The following is a 20,054-nucleotide window of genomic DNA, read 5'->3' on the forward strand; positions in this document are numbered from 1 at the left end:
AAATTTTCTTCGTATTATTAAAAAAAAAGGATAAGGATACATAATATATTTGAATATATTTGTCGTTAACAAAAACGTAGTGGGTAGTACGAAGACAACTTTTTTTACATATGCTGATTATTTCTTTTGCTAGTTTATGTGGTAGGTGAACGGATCGTATTTTGCTATCATTTTTTTATCTTCTATTACGTTTTTGCCTATTTACACTAAATCTTTTTTTGATTCATGTTACATATTTAAAAAATATTATTTTTTATAACCTAATATTCGGTCTTAATGATTTTTGGAATTGTGCCAATTCTTTGCAAAAGTATTTCCCAAATAGTAAATATTTTGTGGTTAGAACGACTTGATTAAGGTTGAGCACCTTCTGCAGTGACACAGTTTTCCTTTTTTCAAAAGAAGGTTAAAGTGTCCGAGAATAGAACACCTATGCAGTCAATAAGAAAATGCAGAATAAATGCAGATCTTGGGAACATGACATTGATATTCACAACGTGTTTGTAGATTTCAAACAGACATACGACTCAGTCAAAAGGAACAAAGTCTACAATATATTGGCTGAATTGGCAATACCACACAAACTAATTATCAGAATTCCTCAGTAGGAAGCTCTAAACGTAAAATAAAATGTTTCGTCAAAGGAAGTAATAATAAAATAACTTCCTAAAGATTCATAAGGTGGCGCCTAAGAATAAAGCAAAAAGTAAAGATCCGAAGATTTCTACTTGTTCTAAGCCAAAATTCAGTTTTTTACTTAAATATATGACTTCTACGGTATAACAAACAGTCAATCAAACAGACGATAAATAAACCGACATTAGAAATCTAAAATTGCATTTCACATCGTATCGATTCATCTAGATAAGAACCTTTTATGAACTAGTTTCTAATTCTCAAAATACGAGTAAATAAAGATATATAATAGTCAGTTAAGATTTAATTTTACCCGTAAAATAGTTTCGAAACACAATTCAGATTTCTGCCTTAATCTGAGCCTTCTAAAAATTGCAAGGCAAAGCAGACGTTGATAAAGATGTTAATAGAGACATGGGGAATCTAAAATTTGGTTTCGAATTGGTAGCGAATTGGTTTCTTGTACTCATACAGAGTAGATCCGAATAAAATGAAAAAGACAGTCAAGATTTGATTTCACGTACAAAGCGTCTATGTATCTGTTTATACGTATTTCGCTTTAATAAAGCTCATCAGAACAGCACGTTGAGAACGCCTATGAATGATAAAATGATACCAAAAAAATGGTATTCAACCAATTGGTATAAACCAAATTTTTCCAACACAACTTGAAAATAAATAGGAAATTTAAAGAGATGCGGAAAATTGGGACACAAAAAAAATTAAAGAGTAAATCTTGAAAATAGAAATTATTGTTATGTTACGATTTGTTCCTGCTATTGTTTTCGATAGTTTCATAACATATTGCGTTGGAATAGAACCATCTTCAGGCCTTCTGTTTGGATCTTTTTCTGTATAAGGAATTACAGAACATATATAATTAGTTTTGGCGTCGCACATCATAATAATTTTAATACCATATTTGTCTGGTTTGCTAAGTAAGTACATTTTTAATGGGCAGCGACCCCTAAAGTTTAATAGCTGCTCATCCCTAGTTACATATTCATAAGGAGTATACAAGCTTTCGCAGTTTTCTATAAATAGATCTTATATTTCTCTTATTGGTGCGAATTTATCGACAGTTTTTCTTTTTGTTCGAGTTGTTTTGTCATCAAAACGCAAGCAGTTTAAAAGAAATTCAAACCGGTTTTTTGTCAGTGTATTGCGAAATATTGCTAAGCCAAATTTTTCTGACCAGATGATATCTTCAAGGGAAAGATGTGCTTTTTTTGTGCAGAAGTCCTGAAAAGTATAAAATCCCAAACAAAGCCATAAGTTCTGCTTTATGTGTTTCTTGTATGTATCGTTGTTCCGAAGTAAATTTTGATTTTTGAATTTCTATTTCTCTGTTTGTGCTGTTAACAATTATCTCTAAAATTTTATCGGTAAAAAATAGCTACCATATTCAAGAATAAAATTTATTTTGTCAAATTTTATCAATTTTGTTTACCTTTGGTAAAAGATGGGTTAAATTATTATGCATTCTACTGAATACTTAATAATGTCAATTGAATATTTTGTGTTTTATTATTAAAATCATTTAAATATAATTTTTCTAATTAGTATTTTTTTTATAGATATCGTTTTAAAAAAGAAATATAAACTCATTCGAAAAAAACGAGTCATTGTTGTAGTAAATATACCTTCAAGCAGGTGTTTACGACCCCTGATTATTTAGGTGTCAAGTTTAGGCGGTTGCTGGGTTTATTTATTATACTTCATTGCTGTGGAGATAGGGTTGGTCCTCTGAATACTAAATTCACTTCATAAAGTTAAAGATGAACTGTTTACCTAGTGACATCCACATTTCGGACTTTGTTTAGGCGATTAGCTAGCTCAATTGAAGTTAAATATCTATTTCCTAAACACGAAAATTAAAAATCGATTATCGAGTGTGGATGGAAGTTGCTGCCCTACGGCCTGATGCTGACTTTTTAGCGTAGTTGCTGTTTTTATTAAATCGCTGAATAGCTTTTAAAATAGCACAATGACTTACACCTAGCACCTGGACGACAAAATACTGGCTACGACCATTTGCAGTAAAGCCACGGCTATTGCATCATCCGTTGGTGTTGTCATTTTAAAACAATTAAAATTGTTGAAAACTGAACTCAAAGCGCTTTTATACTAAATTGGTCTGGTTGTTAAAATCAGTACAACAAATTAATTTCTTGCTGCTTATCAACTTAAAGTTTAACAAAAACATACATTATTATGGTTTATAATAAATGCCAAAAAAATTAAAAATAATGTATGTTTAAAGTAATGTAATAATGTATAGAAGTCATAGGTTTTAAAACTGGCAATGAATGGGAAATATATCATGGATCTAAATTTTTGCAACTGAGTACATTTGAATATATTAACTTTTATTTACTTTGCTTGTTATAGGGCTTTTAACGCTAACAGAATAAGTAAAGAAAACAGACAGGCCGTAGAAAAATTAATGTCTACAAAAAGTGATTCTTTTGACCCAAAATCTGCCAAACGAGCGTCTCAAGCCGCTGCTCCTTTAGCAGCGTGGGTAGCTGCTAATGTTAAATACTCTTACGTTTTGGATAAAATTAAACCTCTTGAGAAGGAACAAATGAAATTAAAAGAGTAAGTATTCTTATCTTGCAAAAATTAAAGTAAAAATAAGGTTTTATTTTCTTCACTTAATTTTGTTTTATTTTTTTATGTTATATATTGTTTTTAACTTATATTACATTTCTGTTTAATAACAGTAAGTGTTTAATTTCTATTATGTATCTGATCGTTTTTGTTTCTTTAAACAAAGCAGTTGACTAAAAACTATTGTAGAAATTTATCAAATTCACAACACCAACTTGGAGAGCTCAGTGCAGGTTTGTTGGACGTAGATGCAACTGTTGCCAAGCTAAAGGAACAATTATCAGTATACACCAAAGAAGCAGCTGAAATCGAAATTGACTTAACCAAAGCTCAAAGTACACTATCTGCAGCAGAAGGGCTTGTTGACAAACTGGGAGACGAATATCATAGGTGGCAAACTCAGGTAAGAACATTTTCGGCATGTTTATTAGTTTCATAAACATGTATTTTTGTTAACACTATTTACAGTTGAAGGAGCTTTCCCAAGAAATTAATAAATTACCAAATAACTGTTTGTTAATGGCTGCTTATATTACTTACATGTCAAGCGAAACCGAAGAAGAAAGAAGGTAATGTACAAATAAAAACGAAATATATTTTATTTTTTAATATTAAAAAAAAGTAACTTATAAATAAATCTTTTTGTTGATATTCTGACTAATCATTAAAGAATAAGTTTTACTATAATGGTAATATAGATAAGATAGAATATACTTAATTCGGGAATTGTGTTACTATTATATAATATTTATTCTTTATCCAGTGCGCCTCCAAAGTCCGCCTCATCAAACTACTTTCTGAAGCATAAAAACTTAAACAATAATTTTTTTACAACACTGGATTATGTCATTTGTAAAATGTTATGATGATATATAACTGTAGATATTTAAAGTGGCGGACAGCAACCATTTTGTAAAATTCTTTCAATCTTTCAAATGGTTATATACCAAGTAATAATTTATTCTAAGCCTTTCAGTGCGGCTGTCTCTGCACGTTTATCGTACTCCAGTACTACCGTTTTTGTGGCAATAGAGAGTTTTTGTGCAAGCAAATACGTATACGTAACGTATCTTTTTGACATAATAATATAAACATGCGCATTAATGGTTGAACTAATAATATCTAGATACGTATTACCTAACGTAACAGGCTGGTACGTTACGTTCATACGCATCCCTATCGAAACGAAAGTAACCGAATGCACAAAGGGATCTTACCCGATTAACAAAATTTCAACATCCATATGTTATTAGCACACGTGGCACCTGTTTTTTTACATTTGTGGTTAGGTATATTTGTTTTGATTTTTATAAATAATGAAAAGCAGTAGAAAACGACTTCACTTCAGCAATGAAGATGATTTGTTTTCGTTGAAGGAAGTCGTAGGCCAGAACCCTTAAGATCATCCAAAAAGGTGGAATTTAATCCAAAAGCGAAAGAGATTTTAACATTGAATTTAGACATGGTATCTAAATTAAAGCGGCCGTATCGTCGTGCAAAATGTGGAGAAGAAGCGCATGTTCTATGTCCTCGTCTTCTTCATCATCAATAAAGGCACCTATATTTAATATTGTGCACCTACTTAGTCACTTACGCCTACAGCACAGGATTTTTAAACAAGTAGTTAACACTCAATAAATAATAACTTTACATAAAACTTGTATACAAGTGGTTTGTAACAATGAGAGCACGTCACTCAATTACTTGTTGACAAGTCATTCGTACTGCTGGCACAGATTTTATAATACTCGTATACATATACAAGTACGCCGCACTTAAAGGGTTAAAAATTCTTTTAAAAGTTCTAAGCTTCTAAATTTTTTTAAAAACTGTCAAGACAAAGCCATCCCTTTTTTAAAAGCCATGCTATTAGAATTGGCAACGTTGTCATGGCTGCTTAGGTAGACAACAGATTTGCTATGGGTCGATTGAATTAAAAATTTTGATTTTTCAGCCGCACTGTTACATTATTTGAGTGACTCTACAGATACGGAAAAAATTTTTAGTTAGTATTACAATATTAGCGAGATAACTAACAGAAATACTGAAGTTATGTTTTCACTTAATAGTCAGATCATATTTCCTCCTAGTCTTCCCTCTATATTCTGCCTAAATGCTTACAATGAAGCGTTATACCGAGTAATAAACACGATTGTTTCCGATCAAGCTTAACACTGTTTAAAATAAGATATTTTTATCTATTTTAAAAGTAGGTACTAGGTGTGAAAATAAAAATTCAGTATTTCGACTATTTACACCACTGCCAAATGATAAAAAATAACGAAATAGTTCTTTGGGGGACATTCTGTATAAGAACCTATAACAAATTTTTTACAGCTTTTTAAAATAGACTAATACCTGTAGAAAAACTGTATAAGCAATTATTCATCAATTTAAAAGTTTGGCTATCCTATCGGCAGATGTAAAAACTCCTGCCCATCAGATCAACCAGTTGAAAAGAAAATTAGTCAATGAAACGTTAGAGAAACCCAGTCCTGTGAATTGGTTAAAACGCCGCAGTGTTCAAGAAGACAAATTATCAATGAAGTTGATTTGAATGAAAAAACAGTGAGGAATTGTTGGAGAGGGTAACTTTATTACCAAACTTTCCACATTTAAGAGAGGCGTAGTTGAACACCTGATTGCTTCAAAATATTTATTAAGGACCACTGAAGCAATAAAACACTTAAGATGTATTTTTCCTTCGATTTATTTATAGTGAACTTAAGTGCTGATTCAACATTGATAATTATCGCAATTCTGATATAATAAAAAGAGCTATAAAAATATCATTAGCTTTAAAAGCCAGGAGGTAGTAACAAAGATACATAAAAATGAGAGATACAAACAGGTATACGGTTTAACACAAAACACCGGGTTTACAAGCGCATTTATCACTTACGCACCACGCACTTTTCGACAACACACCCGGTCCTTACTTGCCGAGAGGCAAATTAGCACTGACTGTCCTAAGTTATATGACGCGGAGTGAAGAGAGATTATGAAGGAGAGGGTCACAAACACATTAACACGAGAGCTGACGAGTTGCGGGTACAAGTAGGTAAAATAATTAAATACCTAAATATAATTACAATATTATAAATAGGTTGTTTTTACAACATACTGCCCCCCGTTAAAGCACTAGCTTTAACATTATAAGAACATAGAAAACAATATGAGTAATAGTATACAAATTCATACAAACAACATATGAGTAAAAGTACTAAAACTAATAACATTAACATAATCCTTCACTAGGAAGGGGGCACAATTTTGTTATCGTGCGTTTGAAAATCCCATCTTCAGTTTTAACAGATGCAATTCTCACTCGGCCATCTTTACCCGAAAAGACTTCCATCACTCGTGCCAATGACCAGTAGAGAGGAGGGAGACTGTCTTTTTTAACTAGCACAAGGTCATTAGGTTGTAAATTTTTGAATGGGAGAAACCATTTTGGACGATTTTGGAGTCGCCAGTCGACCACCTTTTCCAAAAAAGTTGCTGGAGCTTAGAGAGATTTTGCCAGATGCTAAGTCTATTTTCCGGGATAGATGTATACTCCTGGTCAGGTAGCGAGGTGAGAGACCTTCCAATTAGGAAGTGACCAGGGGTAAGATATGTGAAATCGGATGGATCATTAGAGAGGGCACAAATGGGCCGAGAATTAAGTACGGCTTTAATTTGGGTAAGCACGGTACTGAATTCCTCGAATGTAATTTTGAGATTGTCCAATAATCTATAGATATGATGTTTAGCGCTCTTTATAGCGCTCTCCCAGAGTCCTCCATGATGAGGAGATCGAGGTGGTATTGTTTTCCACCGAATTTGAGAGGTGGCTAAAAAATCCTGAATAGAAGAGTTAGTTTCTTTATTTTTCAAGAAATTATATAGTTCGAATAACTGATTTTTATCCCCAAGAAAGTTTGTCGCATTATCAGAGAATATAGTCTGAGGGAGACCTCTTCGACTAATAAAGCGCTTGGGAGTAAGAAGAAACGCTTCTGTTGTAAGCCCACTGACTAATTCTATATGAACCGCACGTGTGGACATACAGACAAACAGAGCTATGTATAACTTTATCAAGGAACTTTTACGAAGTTTAGAGGCCTTTATTAGAAAGGGACCACCAAAATCCAAACCTACATGAGCAAAAACTTGAGCAGAGCATAAGCGTTCCTTAGGTAAATCAGACATGATTTGAGCTAAGGGTTTGGCGTTAAACTTAAAACAAACATGACATTCGTAGACTATCCTTTTAATCTCCCGTAGACCATTTCAGGGTGAATATCTAAGGTGAACTTGAGAGAGAGTATTCTGAGGGCCTGCATGATGGAGCCTAAGATGTTCTCTTTTGAGAATTAGACGAACAACATGATTTTTCGAGTAGAGGAGGAGAGGATATTTTTGATCAAAGGTAACTTCGGAATACCTAAGACTTTCACCTACACGGAGCATTTAATTTTTGTCAAGAAAAGGAGCAAATTGTAAGACTTAGAAATTAGAAATAATATTATTGCCTTTGAGATCAGCGATTTCTGAGGAAAAGCATGAGTTTTGCAATAATTTTATAATTTTCATTTCGGCATTTTGAAGTTCAGATACTTCAAGTGCACTGGATAATAAATGAACAGAAAATTTTAGTGTTCGAAACCGATGTCCTAAGTTCAAATGAAATAGATTGTGAGTAAGTCATTTATTTATTTCCATAACAAAGTTGAAATGGATTAAAATGTGCAACCCATACATCATTTGAATTATTTTTAATTAAAGTAGTAGTTTTGGAATTAATTTTTTATTTTATTTTATTTTTATAGAACTAATTTCATTTTCCAACCCACTACTTTTTAAAATTGGTAAACAAAAATCTGGTTTCAAATTTATTATTTGAAAAAGATTAAATAATGTCTTATTTTTAATTAAAAAACATAATTTTTCGCTCATTTTCTCAAGTGTCATCTCCGCGACGGAGGTCTGTAATTATCATAGATATTCGGACATTAGCGACGGCTACTCTGAAAAGTTTCTTAGATTAATATCGTTACAATTCCTTTAGGTTAAGCAGTCATGATATTTTGACTCCTAGACATACCATAGCGTTTAGCACACATATTTGTAAAAAACTCACAATTCTTGTAAACACTTACAGAAGTAGATTACAATCTTAACAATTTGCTATTAACTTTCGATATCACCAGGCTTTTCGTCGTTATGCTATTGGAGAAAACTTTAAAAATAGTACCTAAGAATCAAATTAGATATTAAGCATGAAAAACCAAACTTAATTTAGGAGGAGGTATTAATACTTTGCACATCTTTGAGATTCACAGGTTACCTGTATTTTATTTCTGTACTTTTTATCTCACTAACGTAAGTAGTAAAAGGTGAAGCAGAAAAATTATCCACATCGAGCGAAAAGCCAAATTATCCTTTTTCCTAATTCGTTTTAATTAAGTTTATTTAGATTTAAATATAAAAAGTGATGTAATTGTATATGTGCCCAAGTTAAATGCATATAATAACCTTAATTTTTAAATGTAGAAAAATAGCAAGCAACGATATGATAAACGAGGGCATCTTCTTATCACCTAGGTAAGGCTATTTACGCTAAGAATAAACCAAAATACGTACCCGTCATTTGTTTAATGTAAGACTGTGTTCGTGACGCATGTCAGTATTGAAATAAAGTATGTACCTATTATTAGATAAATATGTTGCTTAGTTTGAAGCGGTCTCGAGAATGTCAAAATGTTCATCAATATATTGCACAAATTTTATGTCGTCCTCTTCAGATGATCGAACTAAGACTACTAATCATGTTTAAATACAGCAAAATATGCGTTGTCATTAAAGTTAATTTTTACATTTATTGTACAATTTGATGAATTTTGCATTATGTATGGATAGCCTTGCACACTATTGGTTTATAAATAATTTTTTAAGAACGAGCCAAACTTTAAAACAACGTACAAAAGACCAACCAAAAAGTCTACAGTTCCTGATAATTCTTATCATAATTACTATTTAAATGGAAATAAGCCACAATTAAAGGTTAAAGTACGTTTATTGACGTTTCAATTTCCACTTCCTTTATTTACGTTAAAGTACGTTTATCGAAACGTCAATAAACGTACTTTAACCTTTAATTGTGGCTTATTCCCATTTAAATAGTAATTACTTTAAAATGCCACAAGAAAATAGCTTCAGAACAATATTCTTATAACATGTTACCGCAGAAACTGTTAAAAATCAGTTGATGTAGTTACCTTGTTATTCTATTTGTGCAATAAATTGACAATTATATTGACAACCTAGTTACCTATGCACAGACTAAGGGTTTAAAAGTAATTTATTACTGAATAGTTATTTATCATTCATATTGGTTTTTGCACATTTATATTCGCATTAAAGCGTAGAAATTAATGTTTATTGTCCGATACAATCCTGCATCACTTCTATTACGTCTATTGCTTCTCAAAACTTGTACCAAAATTATGGTAGGTAATAATGGTTTTATTTAATTTTTTTTCTACTTTTAGTAATTTCTTATCACACTGTGCCAAGGAGTTAAATATTGATATAGTTGACGCTGGTTCATTCTTCTCAACTGAAAGGGAACGGATGCAATGGCAGAGTGAAGGCCTTTCATCGGATAAGTTATCAACAGAAAATGCTGTTATGATGTTGAAGGTATTTGTTATTTATTACTAGACTTAGGCAAATACGCAAATTGCATATTTTGCATATAATGCATAAAAAATGCAAAAATGTCAAATTTTGCATATTTTTATAAAAGTTAGCATAAAGTGCATATAATTTCAAAACTTGGAGTTAACTATATATTTTTATATTCAAACTTACAGATAGCATGAAAATGGGAATATTTACTTTTGTTTTATAATTATTTGATATTCAAATTCTTGGTATAGTAACTAATAAAAGACAGTGGCTTATAGTTTTGTCAGGCTTTGTCCTGGAATTAAGGGTTTGTGTTTGCCAGTTTATGTCTCTAGGCAAAAATTTTTATTTTGACGGTCAGTTTCACTTGGACTCACTTTTGTTGTAATACTGGAGGTGTAAACAACGTGTACATATTTCTAACTCTGAATAAATATTATGCTTTGAAAATGCCGAAAATAAGCAATGTTTCAACTTGGATAAAACCTTACAAAGAGCTATCTGTGGATATGGATAAAGTTTATTACTCATGTTGTGAGACAACCGTACATACGTATTATTTTTATTTTATTTTAAAAATTTACCCGGTGGTACAAACAAAGATTTTAAAATTGGAGATTATGTTTAAGAAAAGTACCGACACAAGGCTAGTTCGCAATAAATCGATGTATTTTTTCTTTTTTCAAACATTTTTTAAACTCCTTGCGAGAAAAAATAGGATACTTATCTACTGAGAGGTCGCTAACATTTTTTTTCTAACAATAGCATAGTTTGCTTTAAATTTGCTAAAAACAAAAACATATCATACATTAGACTTAATTCATTCTTCTTCTTCTTAAAGTGCCCTCTCCTCAATGGAGGTTGGCTACTACAATTTTAAACTCTTCTCTATCTTCAGCTGTTCTTATTAGCTGTTCAAAATTTAGCCCTGTCCATTGTCGGATGTTTCTGAGCCACGATAGTCTTTTCCTTCCTAGGCCTCTCTTTCCCTCGATTTTTCCTTTTACTATAAGTTGGGCATATCGGTACTTATTATGTCTCAGTATGTGGCCTAGGTATGATGTTTTTCTAACTTTTACTGTGTTAAAAATTTCTCTTTCCTTGCCTATTCTATGCAGCACTTCTTCGTTTGAGGTATGCGATGTCCATAAAATTTTGAGTATTCTCCGGTAGATCCACATTTCAAAGGCCTCCAATTTATTTACGGTTGATGTTTTAAGGGTCCACGTTTCAACTGCATATAGAAGAGTCAACCAGACGTAGCATTTTGATAAACGTAGTCGAATTTCGAGTTTTATTCGAGAATCACAAAGCAGTTTTTTTATTTTTTCGAAAGATTTTCTGGCCTGTTCTATTCTCGATCTTATTTCTAGATCAGGATTTAGGCTGCTATCGATCCAACATCCCAGGTACTTAAATCTATTGACCTGTTCTAAAATGTGCCCATTTATTGTGCGAGGTTGAGGTACGTTTTGGTTTTTTCGGATTGACATCACTTTGACAAGCACTTAATTAATTAAGTGCTTTTAATTTATGCTCACAGTATTTTTTCCTTAAATGTTAACAGAAAAGACCAAGAGCTACTTGTAAATATTTGAGGGTTCTTCCTTCTTGAACAGTGATTTCTTGACATTTTCAAGATTACTACACCGATTTTTATTTGATTTAATTTAAATATTTTAATTGTTCTGCAAAAACGGTTCATTTTTAGTTTATTTCTACAATCTTAGATTTTAAAAATGGGTAGACCAAACGGGTAAAAATAAATTGCAGTAGACCAAATAGGATGTTCTTTCTGCGTCCACTCCGTATACAAATCAAAAAGTTTAGACATATTTTGTTTCTCTTTAAAATATAATTTTGTTGTTTTTTTTTTCTAAGGTAATGAGACTCTACTGGTGGCATAGACGATATGTGTTTTTGAACAGTCTCTTTTATTTCTTCTGCTACTCGTTGTGGCCAAGTGGTGTGTTTTCCATGCATATCCTTAACAATTATACCAACTTCACTCTCTGACATCTTTTTAGACATTGTCATCACCTAACTATCGGTTATATCAAACGTATCAAGAAACATTTTTTTACATACCACAATGTGGCTATCATTTATAGGCAATTTATACTGAAATGTCCACCTCCTTCGAGATTCAATGGTAGTATTTAAAATCCGAGTTCTTGTGTGTCTAGTAACCAAACGACTAATATATTGGGTCTGAAGGTTGTGATCTCCCATTTTCCAAAACTGTTTAAAAAGTTGTTCAGTTTTTCCTGGCACTTTTGGATACATTTGTCCATACAACAACCTTTAAGTTGTCGTTGTTTTACAACTTTACCTTTTTAATTTATAAATTATTCTCCTTTGTTTTTTTTTGTTTACGAATTACATCTTTCCATTCCCTTCTATTAGCTTTACGTTTTCGTCCCCGTCTTATACTTTTTAAGCTAATAATTACGACTTGCCCTAATATGTCGTTTAAAATTGAACTGGCTATAAATAGCGATGTCGATTTATTATTGTTTCGCCGGAGGTAATCACCCAAACCGGAATGATTCTGATGTAGAGTAGTACTTTCTGATGATTCTGCAAATAATTAAAATAATTAAAAAATTTATGTCTAACAAAACAATAAATTTACCAGATGATGAAGGAATATACTCCAAAACGTCGAGACAAAAAGCTTTTTCGATTTCACTTTGCTCAAAATTATCCAATATTTCATTTTGTTTCTCTAATATTTTTTAAAAGGTATTAGTTCATCTCCTAAAAATAAGATCTGAACAATAAAAAGAATATTTAATGTAGACATAACGTAAACCACTTTATATAAGAACAAATTCTTTACCTGTATTTACAAATGCTTGTCAAACAGAACAACTTGCTTGTCCCAATTCCACTTCTTTACCATTACGTTCTTCTACTGGACCTTCTAAAAATTAACCTTGTTATCGTTATTTATTTTTAGAAAATTATCAAATACTAACTTGTTTGTTGCAACGCCAACTATATCAGTCGAGAACTACGTTGATGTCTGCTCATGATTTTTAAAAAATTACACCTGTACTGTGTACTATTCAACTGCAAACTAAACACCGGGACCGGGAAACAATCATGATCTGTCTTGTCTATTTCCCCCTACTATTCTCAATAATGCCGCGAAATATTGACACGACGTGTAGTATCTACCTGCATAATTATCGGAACTTAGCAGCCAAAGCGGCGAATAAAATTGTAACAAAAGTATGTATCATACTTCATAGTACTATCATATTTCAAAATGTAGTTTTTGAAATATGAGAAATATTTTGATACACTATAGTATGATACAGTATTTTTCAACGAAAATTTAATTTGGTTCAACGTCGTATCTGTAGTTACTCTGTTATTCTACAAATAATTAAATTTTTTTTTATACTTCCGGCACTACTCCATTCGGAATCTTTTTTATTAATGCAGTTACAGCCACACCGACCATGTTGGCAGGTAGAGCGTAAAAAGTTATCCAAGAAGAACACTGTAACTCAAAATTGCCAAAAATGTTAGTTACAACGTTATTCTATGCCGGGGTCGAAATCTTTACTGTCTTTTCTATATCTTTATTTACTCGTATTTTGAATATAAGAAACCAGTTTATAAAAGGTTTTTCCTTAGATCGATCGATATGACGTGGAATGCAATTTTACAATCCCCATGTCGCTTTATTAATCAATTTTGTTCAATTTTAGGCTGATCTGGTACCTTTGTTAATTGATCCTACATCGTCGGCTATAAACTGGTTAAAGCAGCATCTAAGACATAAAAACGTAGAAAGTATTACACAAAATTCTCCTAAATTTAAGGGGTCACTTGAATTAGCTGTTAGGTAAGTAATATGATATTAATGTAATATTATTCATTAAACAATTTTTTATTAGGTTCGGAAAAACCTTTATCATTGAAGAAATCGACACAATATCTTCAGTGCTGTTACAGATATTAAGACGGGAATTTACGTTACAAGGTAATTTTAATTTTGCTGATTCTATTTTTTTATATATTATATTTTTAAATTTATTTTGTATCAGTCTCTTCATTAAAGCGAGGTATATTAACTTGAGTAAAACAGAAGAGTCACCCTGATGCGCAATAGGGCCACAACTATCAGCCTAATGGTCTTCTTGTCGGAGTCCTGGGTAATAGAATTCCAACATGGTTCCCTATCCGATTTTAAAGTCAGGCCAGTGGTTTATTCCTGTTATCCTCTTGTGACTTATCCGCGAAACTGAAATTGCTTGCTTGGGCCTCAAGCCTCCGCTCTGGATCGCACTTAGTTCGGAGACTTGGTGCTCAAGGAGTTGGGCCCTATGTGCCCGGGTTTTTGTGGTTTTTGTCAATTTTTTTGTGGCTTGCGTCGGTTTTTGTTAGTGTTTTTTTTTTGGTAGCCGAAGCCGTTTTTTAGATTTTTTATAGTTTTTATTTGTAGGATTTTATGAAATAGAATCTTAAATGTCTGGGACCTACATAGTGTTTTTGTGCTTGTCGCCATTGGTAGAGCTACGAACTGTTCTATTTCTTTCTTTTGCTACCTCTCTGAGGGTAATTCTCCCTAGGGTTTGTTTCTCCTGGTATTTTTATTTTGTTCTTTATCTAGGGTTTGTGCTTCTCTATGGGGTTTATTTTATTTTATTGTCTCTCTGGATACCTTTTATTTTATTTTACTATTTATTGTTTTGGACGTTTGTGTTTATGATCTCTCGCAGTATGTAACTTGGTTGATTCTCAAGTTCTGCGAATTTTATCCTGGTTTTTTTCTTCATTATTTTAGTCACCCTGATTTATTGCAATTCTCTGAATAGGAATCGGTAGAATTTTTAAATTCTTTCTTGGAAATGCTGTACCTATAGTCTTCCTTTGACATGACCATGACCATGTTTGCATTATTTGTCACTTTTGTCCTTTATTAATTTGTCACTTTATTAATTTAAATAGATTTTAGTCCTACTGCACATACCTCAAATTAAATAAAATATATATAAAGTTAACTGTCGCTTTTTTAATTATGAGGAAGAATAATAAGGTTCATTTCGCGAGTGTTTCGTCGAATATAGTTTTCACATCTTCAAGAAAACTCGAGCAAGATAGCTACATGTATCACCCAGCCGATATTTTGCAGAGTCCAGTCGTATTATTTACTAGCAAGATTAAAATTAACAATTTTTTAGTTGCTTTTCTAAAAATTTGTTATTTTTGGCGCTAATTTGTTACACAAACCTAATAATCTTCCACAGCTAGAGCTTATAAAGTGGAGACTGCGGCTGGCGCGCTGAGTATTTGTCCGCATATATTTCTATTGAACTTATGTTTGTTAAAATTACTTCGAAAATTATTTAAGTATATTAAAAGATTAAAAAGGGAAAAACTTTTAAAGTGTGTAAAAGATTTTAATTTCTAGCTGAGGGCTTTCGGCTTACAAAGCCATCTTTGGAGCTATGTTCAAATCATAGGGTAAGCAGAAAAATGCTGGTTGTATTTTTATTTTTTTCTTTAGTCAATGAAAAAAACACAAAGGATTGTAGTCTGTACTCCACAAAAAACACATTAAAAAAATTGGTTATGGTACTGGTGTCAGCACCCGAGTGTCAGAACCCGACCAATTTTACTGAAGTTGAAGCAGCAGATAGAGAGAACAAAATCGAATCGATTTATTCGATTTTGCTTAACATTTGGATCCAGACTTTATATAAACGGACTTCAGATTGACATATAGACTGAGCATGCTTAGGGGAGTAATTGATATATCCTCGGTGTAAATGGTATACAGACATTGTGCCATTACTTTTCCCTGTGACACTTCAGCCTCAATAAAACCAACTTTAGACAGGACGTATCATATCTAAGCCCTACACTTTCTATTGGCTACAATCTAAGAGAGAAGTCATGTCATTATCTTGCTGTATTTTTGTTGGCTAATTTTATAGATGAGCTGTTTATATCACACTTTGTTAAATGCCTTACTAACCTCTAAGAATGTATTAACAGTATATTTTTTCTGGTTGAATCCTTTTGTAATGTATTCGATCAACCTTAGCACTTGTAAATCGCTTTAGTGCTTAGTTCTGAAACCAAATTGTGCTTCTAGTATCGTATCTATTGCTGCAGACTCTTTTTTAATCTAGCTAGTATTACCGTCTTTACAACCAGCCTCATAATTGAAAGTAGGCTGATTGGTCTGTAATTATGGCGAAATTTCCTTTTTTTCCTGCTTTTCGAAGAATTATCAGTTTTGGTATTTTCGATTTCTTAAGTGTTTTTAGACTGAGGATCCCATTTATGGTTAAGGTGGTATAATATACAATCGCTTCTTTGGGCAGAATTTTTAGTACACTGTTTGTGACTCCATTTGGTTTAAATGCTTTTTTTGCTTTTAGTTATTTAACTATGTATTTAACTTCTTCTGGAAAGATGTGAGTTATTTCTAGTTCTTCTGGGGTTTTTAATATTATTCTGTGGCTACGCTCTACTTCTTCTGTGAAAGTTCTAAATCCAGAGCTTTTTTATCTCTGTAGCTTCTCCTTCTATCGTGTAAACCATCCTATTTTCTCGTAAAATGTTGGAATATGGAATATGTTAATTACTATTTAAATGGAAATAAGCCACAATTAAAGGTTAAAATACCTTTATTGACGTTTCAATTTCCACTTCGGAAATCGTTCTCAAAATACAAACATTAGTAAATTAAACAAATTTTGTTTTTTGTTACTTAGTGAAAAATTCTTCTAATAATTTAATTTTATCTGACTCATCTATATTGACAATTCAGACATACATTATATATTTTAAAGTAGACGACTTTAAAATGATATTGCCAATATTGTTGAGTTGCGTTCCTGGGACGACTTTACTTATAAGATAGTCCATTCGATTACATGAAATCAACTTTAACTTGAGAATATCCATCAGAAAAGATCATAACATGTAATTCGTCTTTAAAAAGACAAATACATGCCATGATGACAGTAAAATTCTCCTGTTAGTGATTCCATAGTAAATTATGAGGGTAAAACCAGGAAAAAACCTCATAATACTATCCCGACATGGTAAGTATTTGATCGTGAATTTAGTTTACCTTCAATAAACACCAAATTCCAATTTTATATGTTTGGTATTTAAAAAACAGAAATGATGTATTCTCTATATGTTAATGACTTACCAATACTGGTATTTTCCTTTTAATAACTTCCTCTTTCAATATGGGTAACCAGATCCTACTACATTCTGCCGAGGAATTCGCGACACAATTGGTCTCATTTAGCATAATTAGAGCGGCTTCTTTGATTTTTCTCTTTTTACCATCCGTTTCTTTTAGGACTATATTTGAATCATTCCATTGATCCCTATGTTCATTATCCCATGCGTGTTTAAATATTTGAGATCTATCAAATTCTCTATTTTTAATATAGGATTGATGTTCACTTATTCTAACATTTAATGGTCTTGACGTTTCACCTAAATAAAACTGATCGCATTCACAAGGTATTTTATAAATGCAATTCTTTGTCCTTTCTTGTTCATTGTTAGATTTGGTTTTGGACAAAATAGATCCCAACGTGTTTGTTGTTTTGAATGTTGTTTAAATGTTGAATTTATTTCCTATCCTTTTAAGCTTTTCCTATAATCCTTTTATGTATGGTATTTTTATTTTCCTCGTATTATTCCTTGCATATGCTGTAGGATCTCGTTCTAAGTTGTTTTGTTCTATTCGATCGATTGTTGAAAATTCCTTATTTATAAACAATAAAGGATAATCATTTTTTAATAAAACAGATGTTAACAAATGTTTTTCCTCCAAGAACGAATTTTCGTTAGAACAAGTATATAGATATATATATTTCCTTATACGATAGAGCCAAAATTACTTGTTCTAACGAAAATTCGTTCTTGGAGGAAAAACATTTGTTAACATCTGTTTTATTAAAAAATGATTATTCTTTATCGTTTATAAATAAGGAATTTTCAACAATCGATCGAATAGAACAAAATAACTTAGAACGAGATCCTTCAGCTAATGCAAGGAATAATACGAGGAAAATAACAACACCATACATAAAAGGATTATCGAAAAAGCTTAAAAGGATAGGAAATAAATTCAACATTTCAACAACATTCAAAACAACAAACACGTTGAGATCTATTTTGTCCAAAACCAAACCTAACAATGAACAAGAAAGGACAAAGAATTGCATTTATAAAATACCTTGTGAATGCGATCAGTTTTATTTAGGTGAAACATCAAGACCAATTAATGTTAGAATAAGTGAACATCAATCCTATATTAAAAATAGAGAATTTGATAGATCTCAAATATGTAAACACGCATGGGATAATAAACAGAGGGTTCAATGGAATGATTCAAATATAGTCCTAAAAGAAACGGATAGTAAAAAGAGAAAAATCAAAGAAGCGGCTCTAATTATGCTAAATGAGACCAATTCTGTCGCGAATTCCTCGGCAGAATGTAGTAGGATCTGGTTACCCATATTGAAAGAGGAAGTTATTAAAAGGAAAATACCAGTATTTGTAAGTCAGTAACATATAGAGAATACATCATTTATGTTTTTTAAATAACAAACATATAAAATCAGAATTTGGTGTTTATTGAAGGTAAACTAAATGCACGATCAAATACTTACCATGTCGGGATAGTATTATGAGGTTTTTTCCTGGTTTTTCCCTCATAATTTACTATGGAATCACTAACAGGGGAATTTTACTATCATCATGGCATGTATTTGTCTTTTTAAAGACGAATTACATGTTATGATCTTTTTTGGCGGATATTCTTAAGTTAAAGTTGATTTCATGTAATCGAATGAACTATCTTATAAGTAAAGTCGTCCCAGGAACGCAACTCAACAATATTGGCAATATCATTTTAAAGTCATCTACTTTAAAATGTATAATGTATGTCTGAATTGTCAATATAGATGAGTCAGATAAAATTAAATTATTAGAAGAATTTTTCACTAAGTAACAAAAAACAAAATTTGTTTAATTTACTAATGTTTGTATTTTGAGAACGATTTCCAAAGTGGAAATTGAAACGTCAATAAACGTATTTTAACCTTTAATTGTGGCTTATTCCCATTTAAATAGTAATTAATTTAAAATGCCACAGCTTCAGAACAATATGGAATATGTTTATTCTCATTTCTTAGAAACTTTGGGATTTTACACGTACCTGATTTATTTGGATCGAAGTATTAAACGAGTTCATCCCAGCATTTGTTCCCATGTTCTTGTAGCTGTTTTTCCTTTCTGTTTAGTTGATTTGCTTGTCTTTTCTCGATTTATCTCGAGTTATGTTTGATATTTTTGGCATCCTATATTTTTACTTATTAGTTCTTAATTTTCTTCTTTCATTAGTCGTTGATTGTCTCATGAAATCTTCCTTTTATAGTTGGTTTTTCTTCAGTTACTATCTTCTTTTAACTGCATTTGGTATTCACTTTTCCAATTCTGTAACTTTTTCTTCCAGTTTATTGGCAAAGTTGAAAGATTGTTGAAATTATATTAATGTATTTACTAACAATTCCTTAGAACGTTAGCCAGTTTAATTTCGTCTTCTGGTGTGTGTTTGGAGTGGATTTTGCTCCAATTTTTCTACGGTTAGTATGATTGGGTTGTAGTTTTTATTACCTTCCTATACTGGTTATATATTATACACCATTTCTCGATTGTGCAGAGTTGTTATGTTAAGAGATGTTAAGGTACCTCTCTTTCGGGAAAAAAGGTTGGTTCTTTCGGTCCTGTTACTATTGTATTGCCTTTGTCTTCTAGTTAGTCACATAGTATCAATTTGTTCCGATTTGCTTCTCTGTCGCACAAGTTTAGGGATATATATCATTTCTGATTGTTACTCCAATATTACCCGTACAATAAAATTTGTATTTTTGAGTCGAGTTTTTTATACTGATTGAAGATGTTGATATTTTTTCTGCCGCAAAGATTTTGAATTAACTTAACTATGTTCAAAACGTTTACTATAATAGCATCTGTTTTCATAGTTTGTTATAATTATCTAGGAGATTTATAAACAGTGGTTAAAATTTTATGGGAAGCAATGAATGATCTCGGAATCCGACAAACACTAATAA

The 20,054-nt window shown here is 31.7% G+C and overlaps 1 protein-coding gene across 1 annotated transcript in view; it reads left to right on the top strand.

Annotated features, from left to right (window-relative positions):
- The window catches only part of btv (dynein cytoplasmic heavy chain beethoven), a 344,345-nt gene that overhangs the window by 260,377 nt on the left and 63,914 nt on the right, over positions 1-20,054 (top strand). Inside the window, exons 47-52 of the mRNA XM_072524490.1 lie at positions 3,028-3,237; positions 3,439-3,652; positions 3,718-3,818; positions 9,786-9,936; positions 13,647-13,783; positions 13,836-13,921. Coding sequence (XP_072380591.1) covers positions 3,028-3,237; positions 3,439-3,652; positions 3,718-3,818; positions 9,786-9,936; positions 13,647-13,783; positions 13,836-13,921 — 899 coding nt within the window. The remainder of the gene's footprint in view (positions 1-3,027; positions 3,238-3,438; positions 3,653-3,717; positions 3,819-9,785; positions 9,937-13,646; positions 13,784-13,835; positions 13,922-20,054) is intronic.

Source organism: Diabrotica undecimpunctata, chromosome 3, assembly GCF_040954645.1.
Source record: "Diabrotica undecimpunctata isolate CICGRU chromosome 3, icDiaUnde3, whole genome shotgun sequence".
Taxonomy (NCBI): Eukaryota; Metazoa; Arthropoda; class Insecta; order Coleoptera; family Chrysomelidae; genus Diabrotica; species Diabrotica undecimpunctata.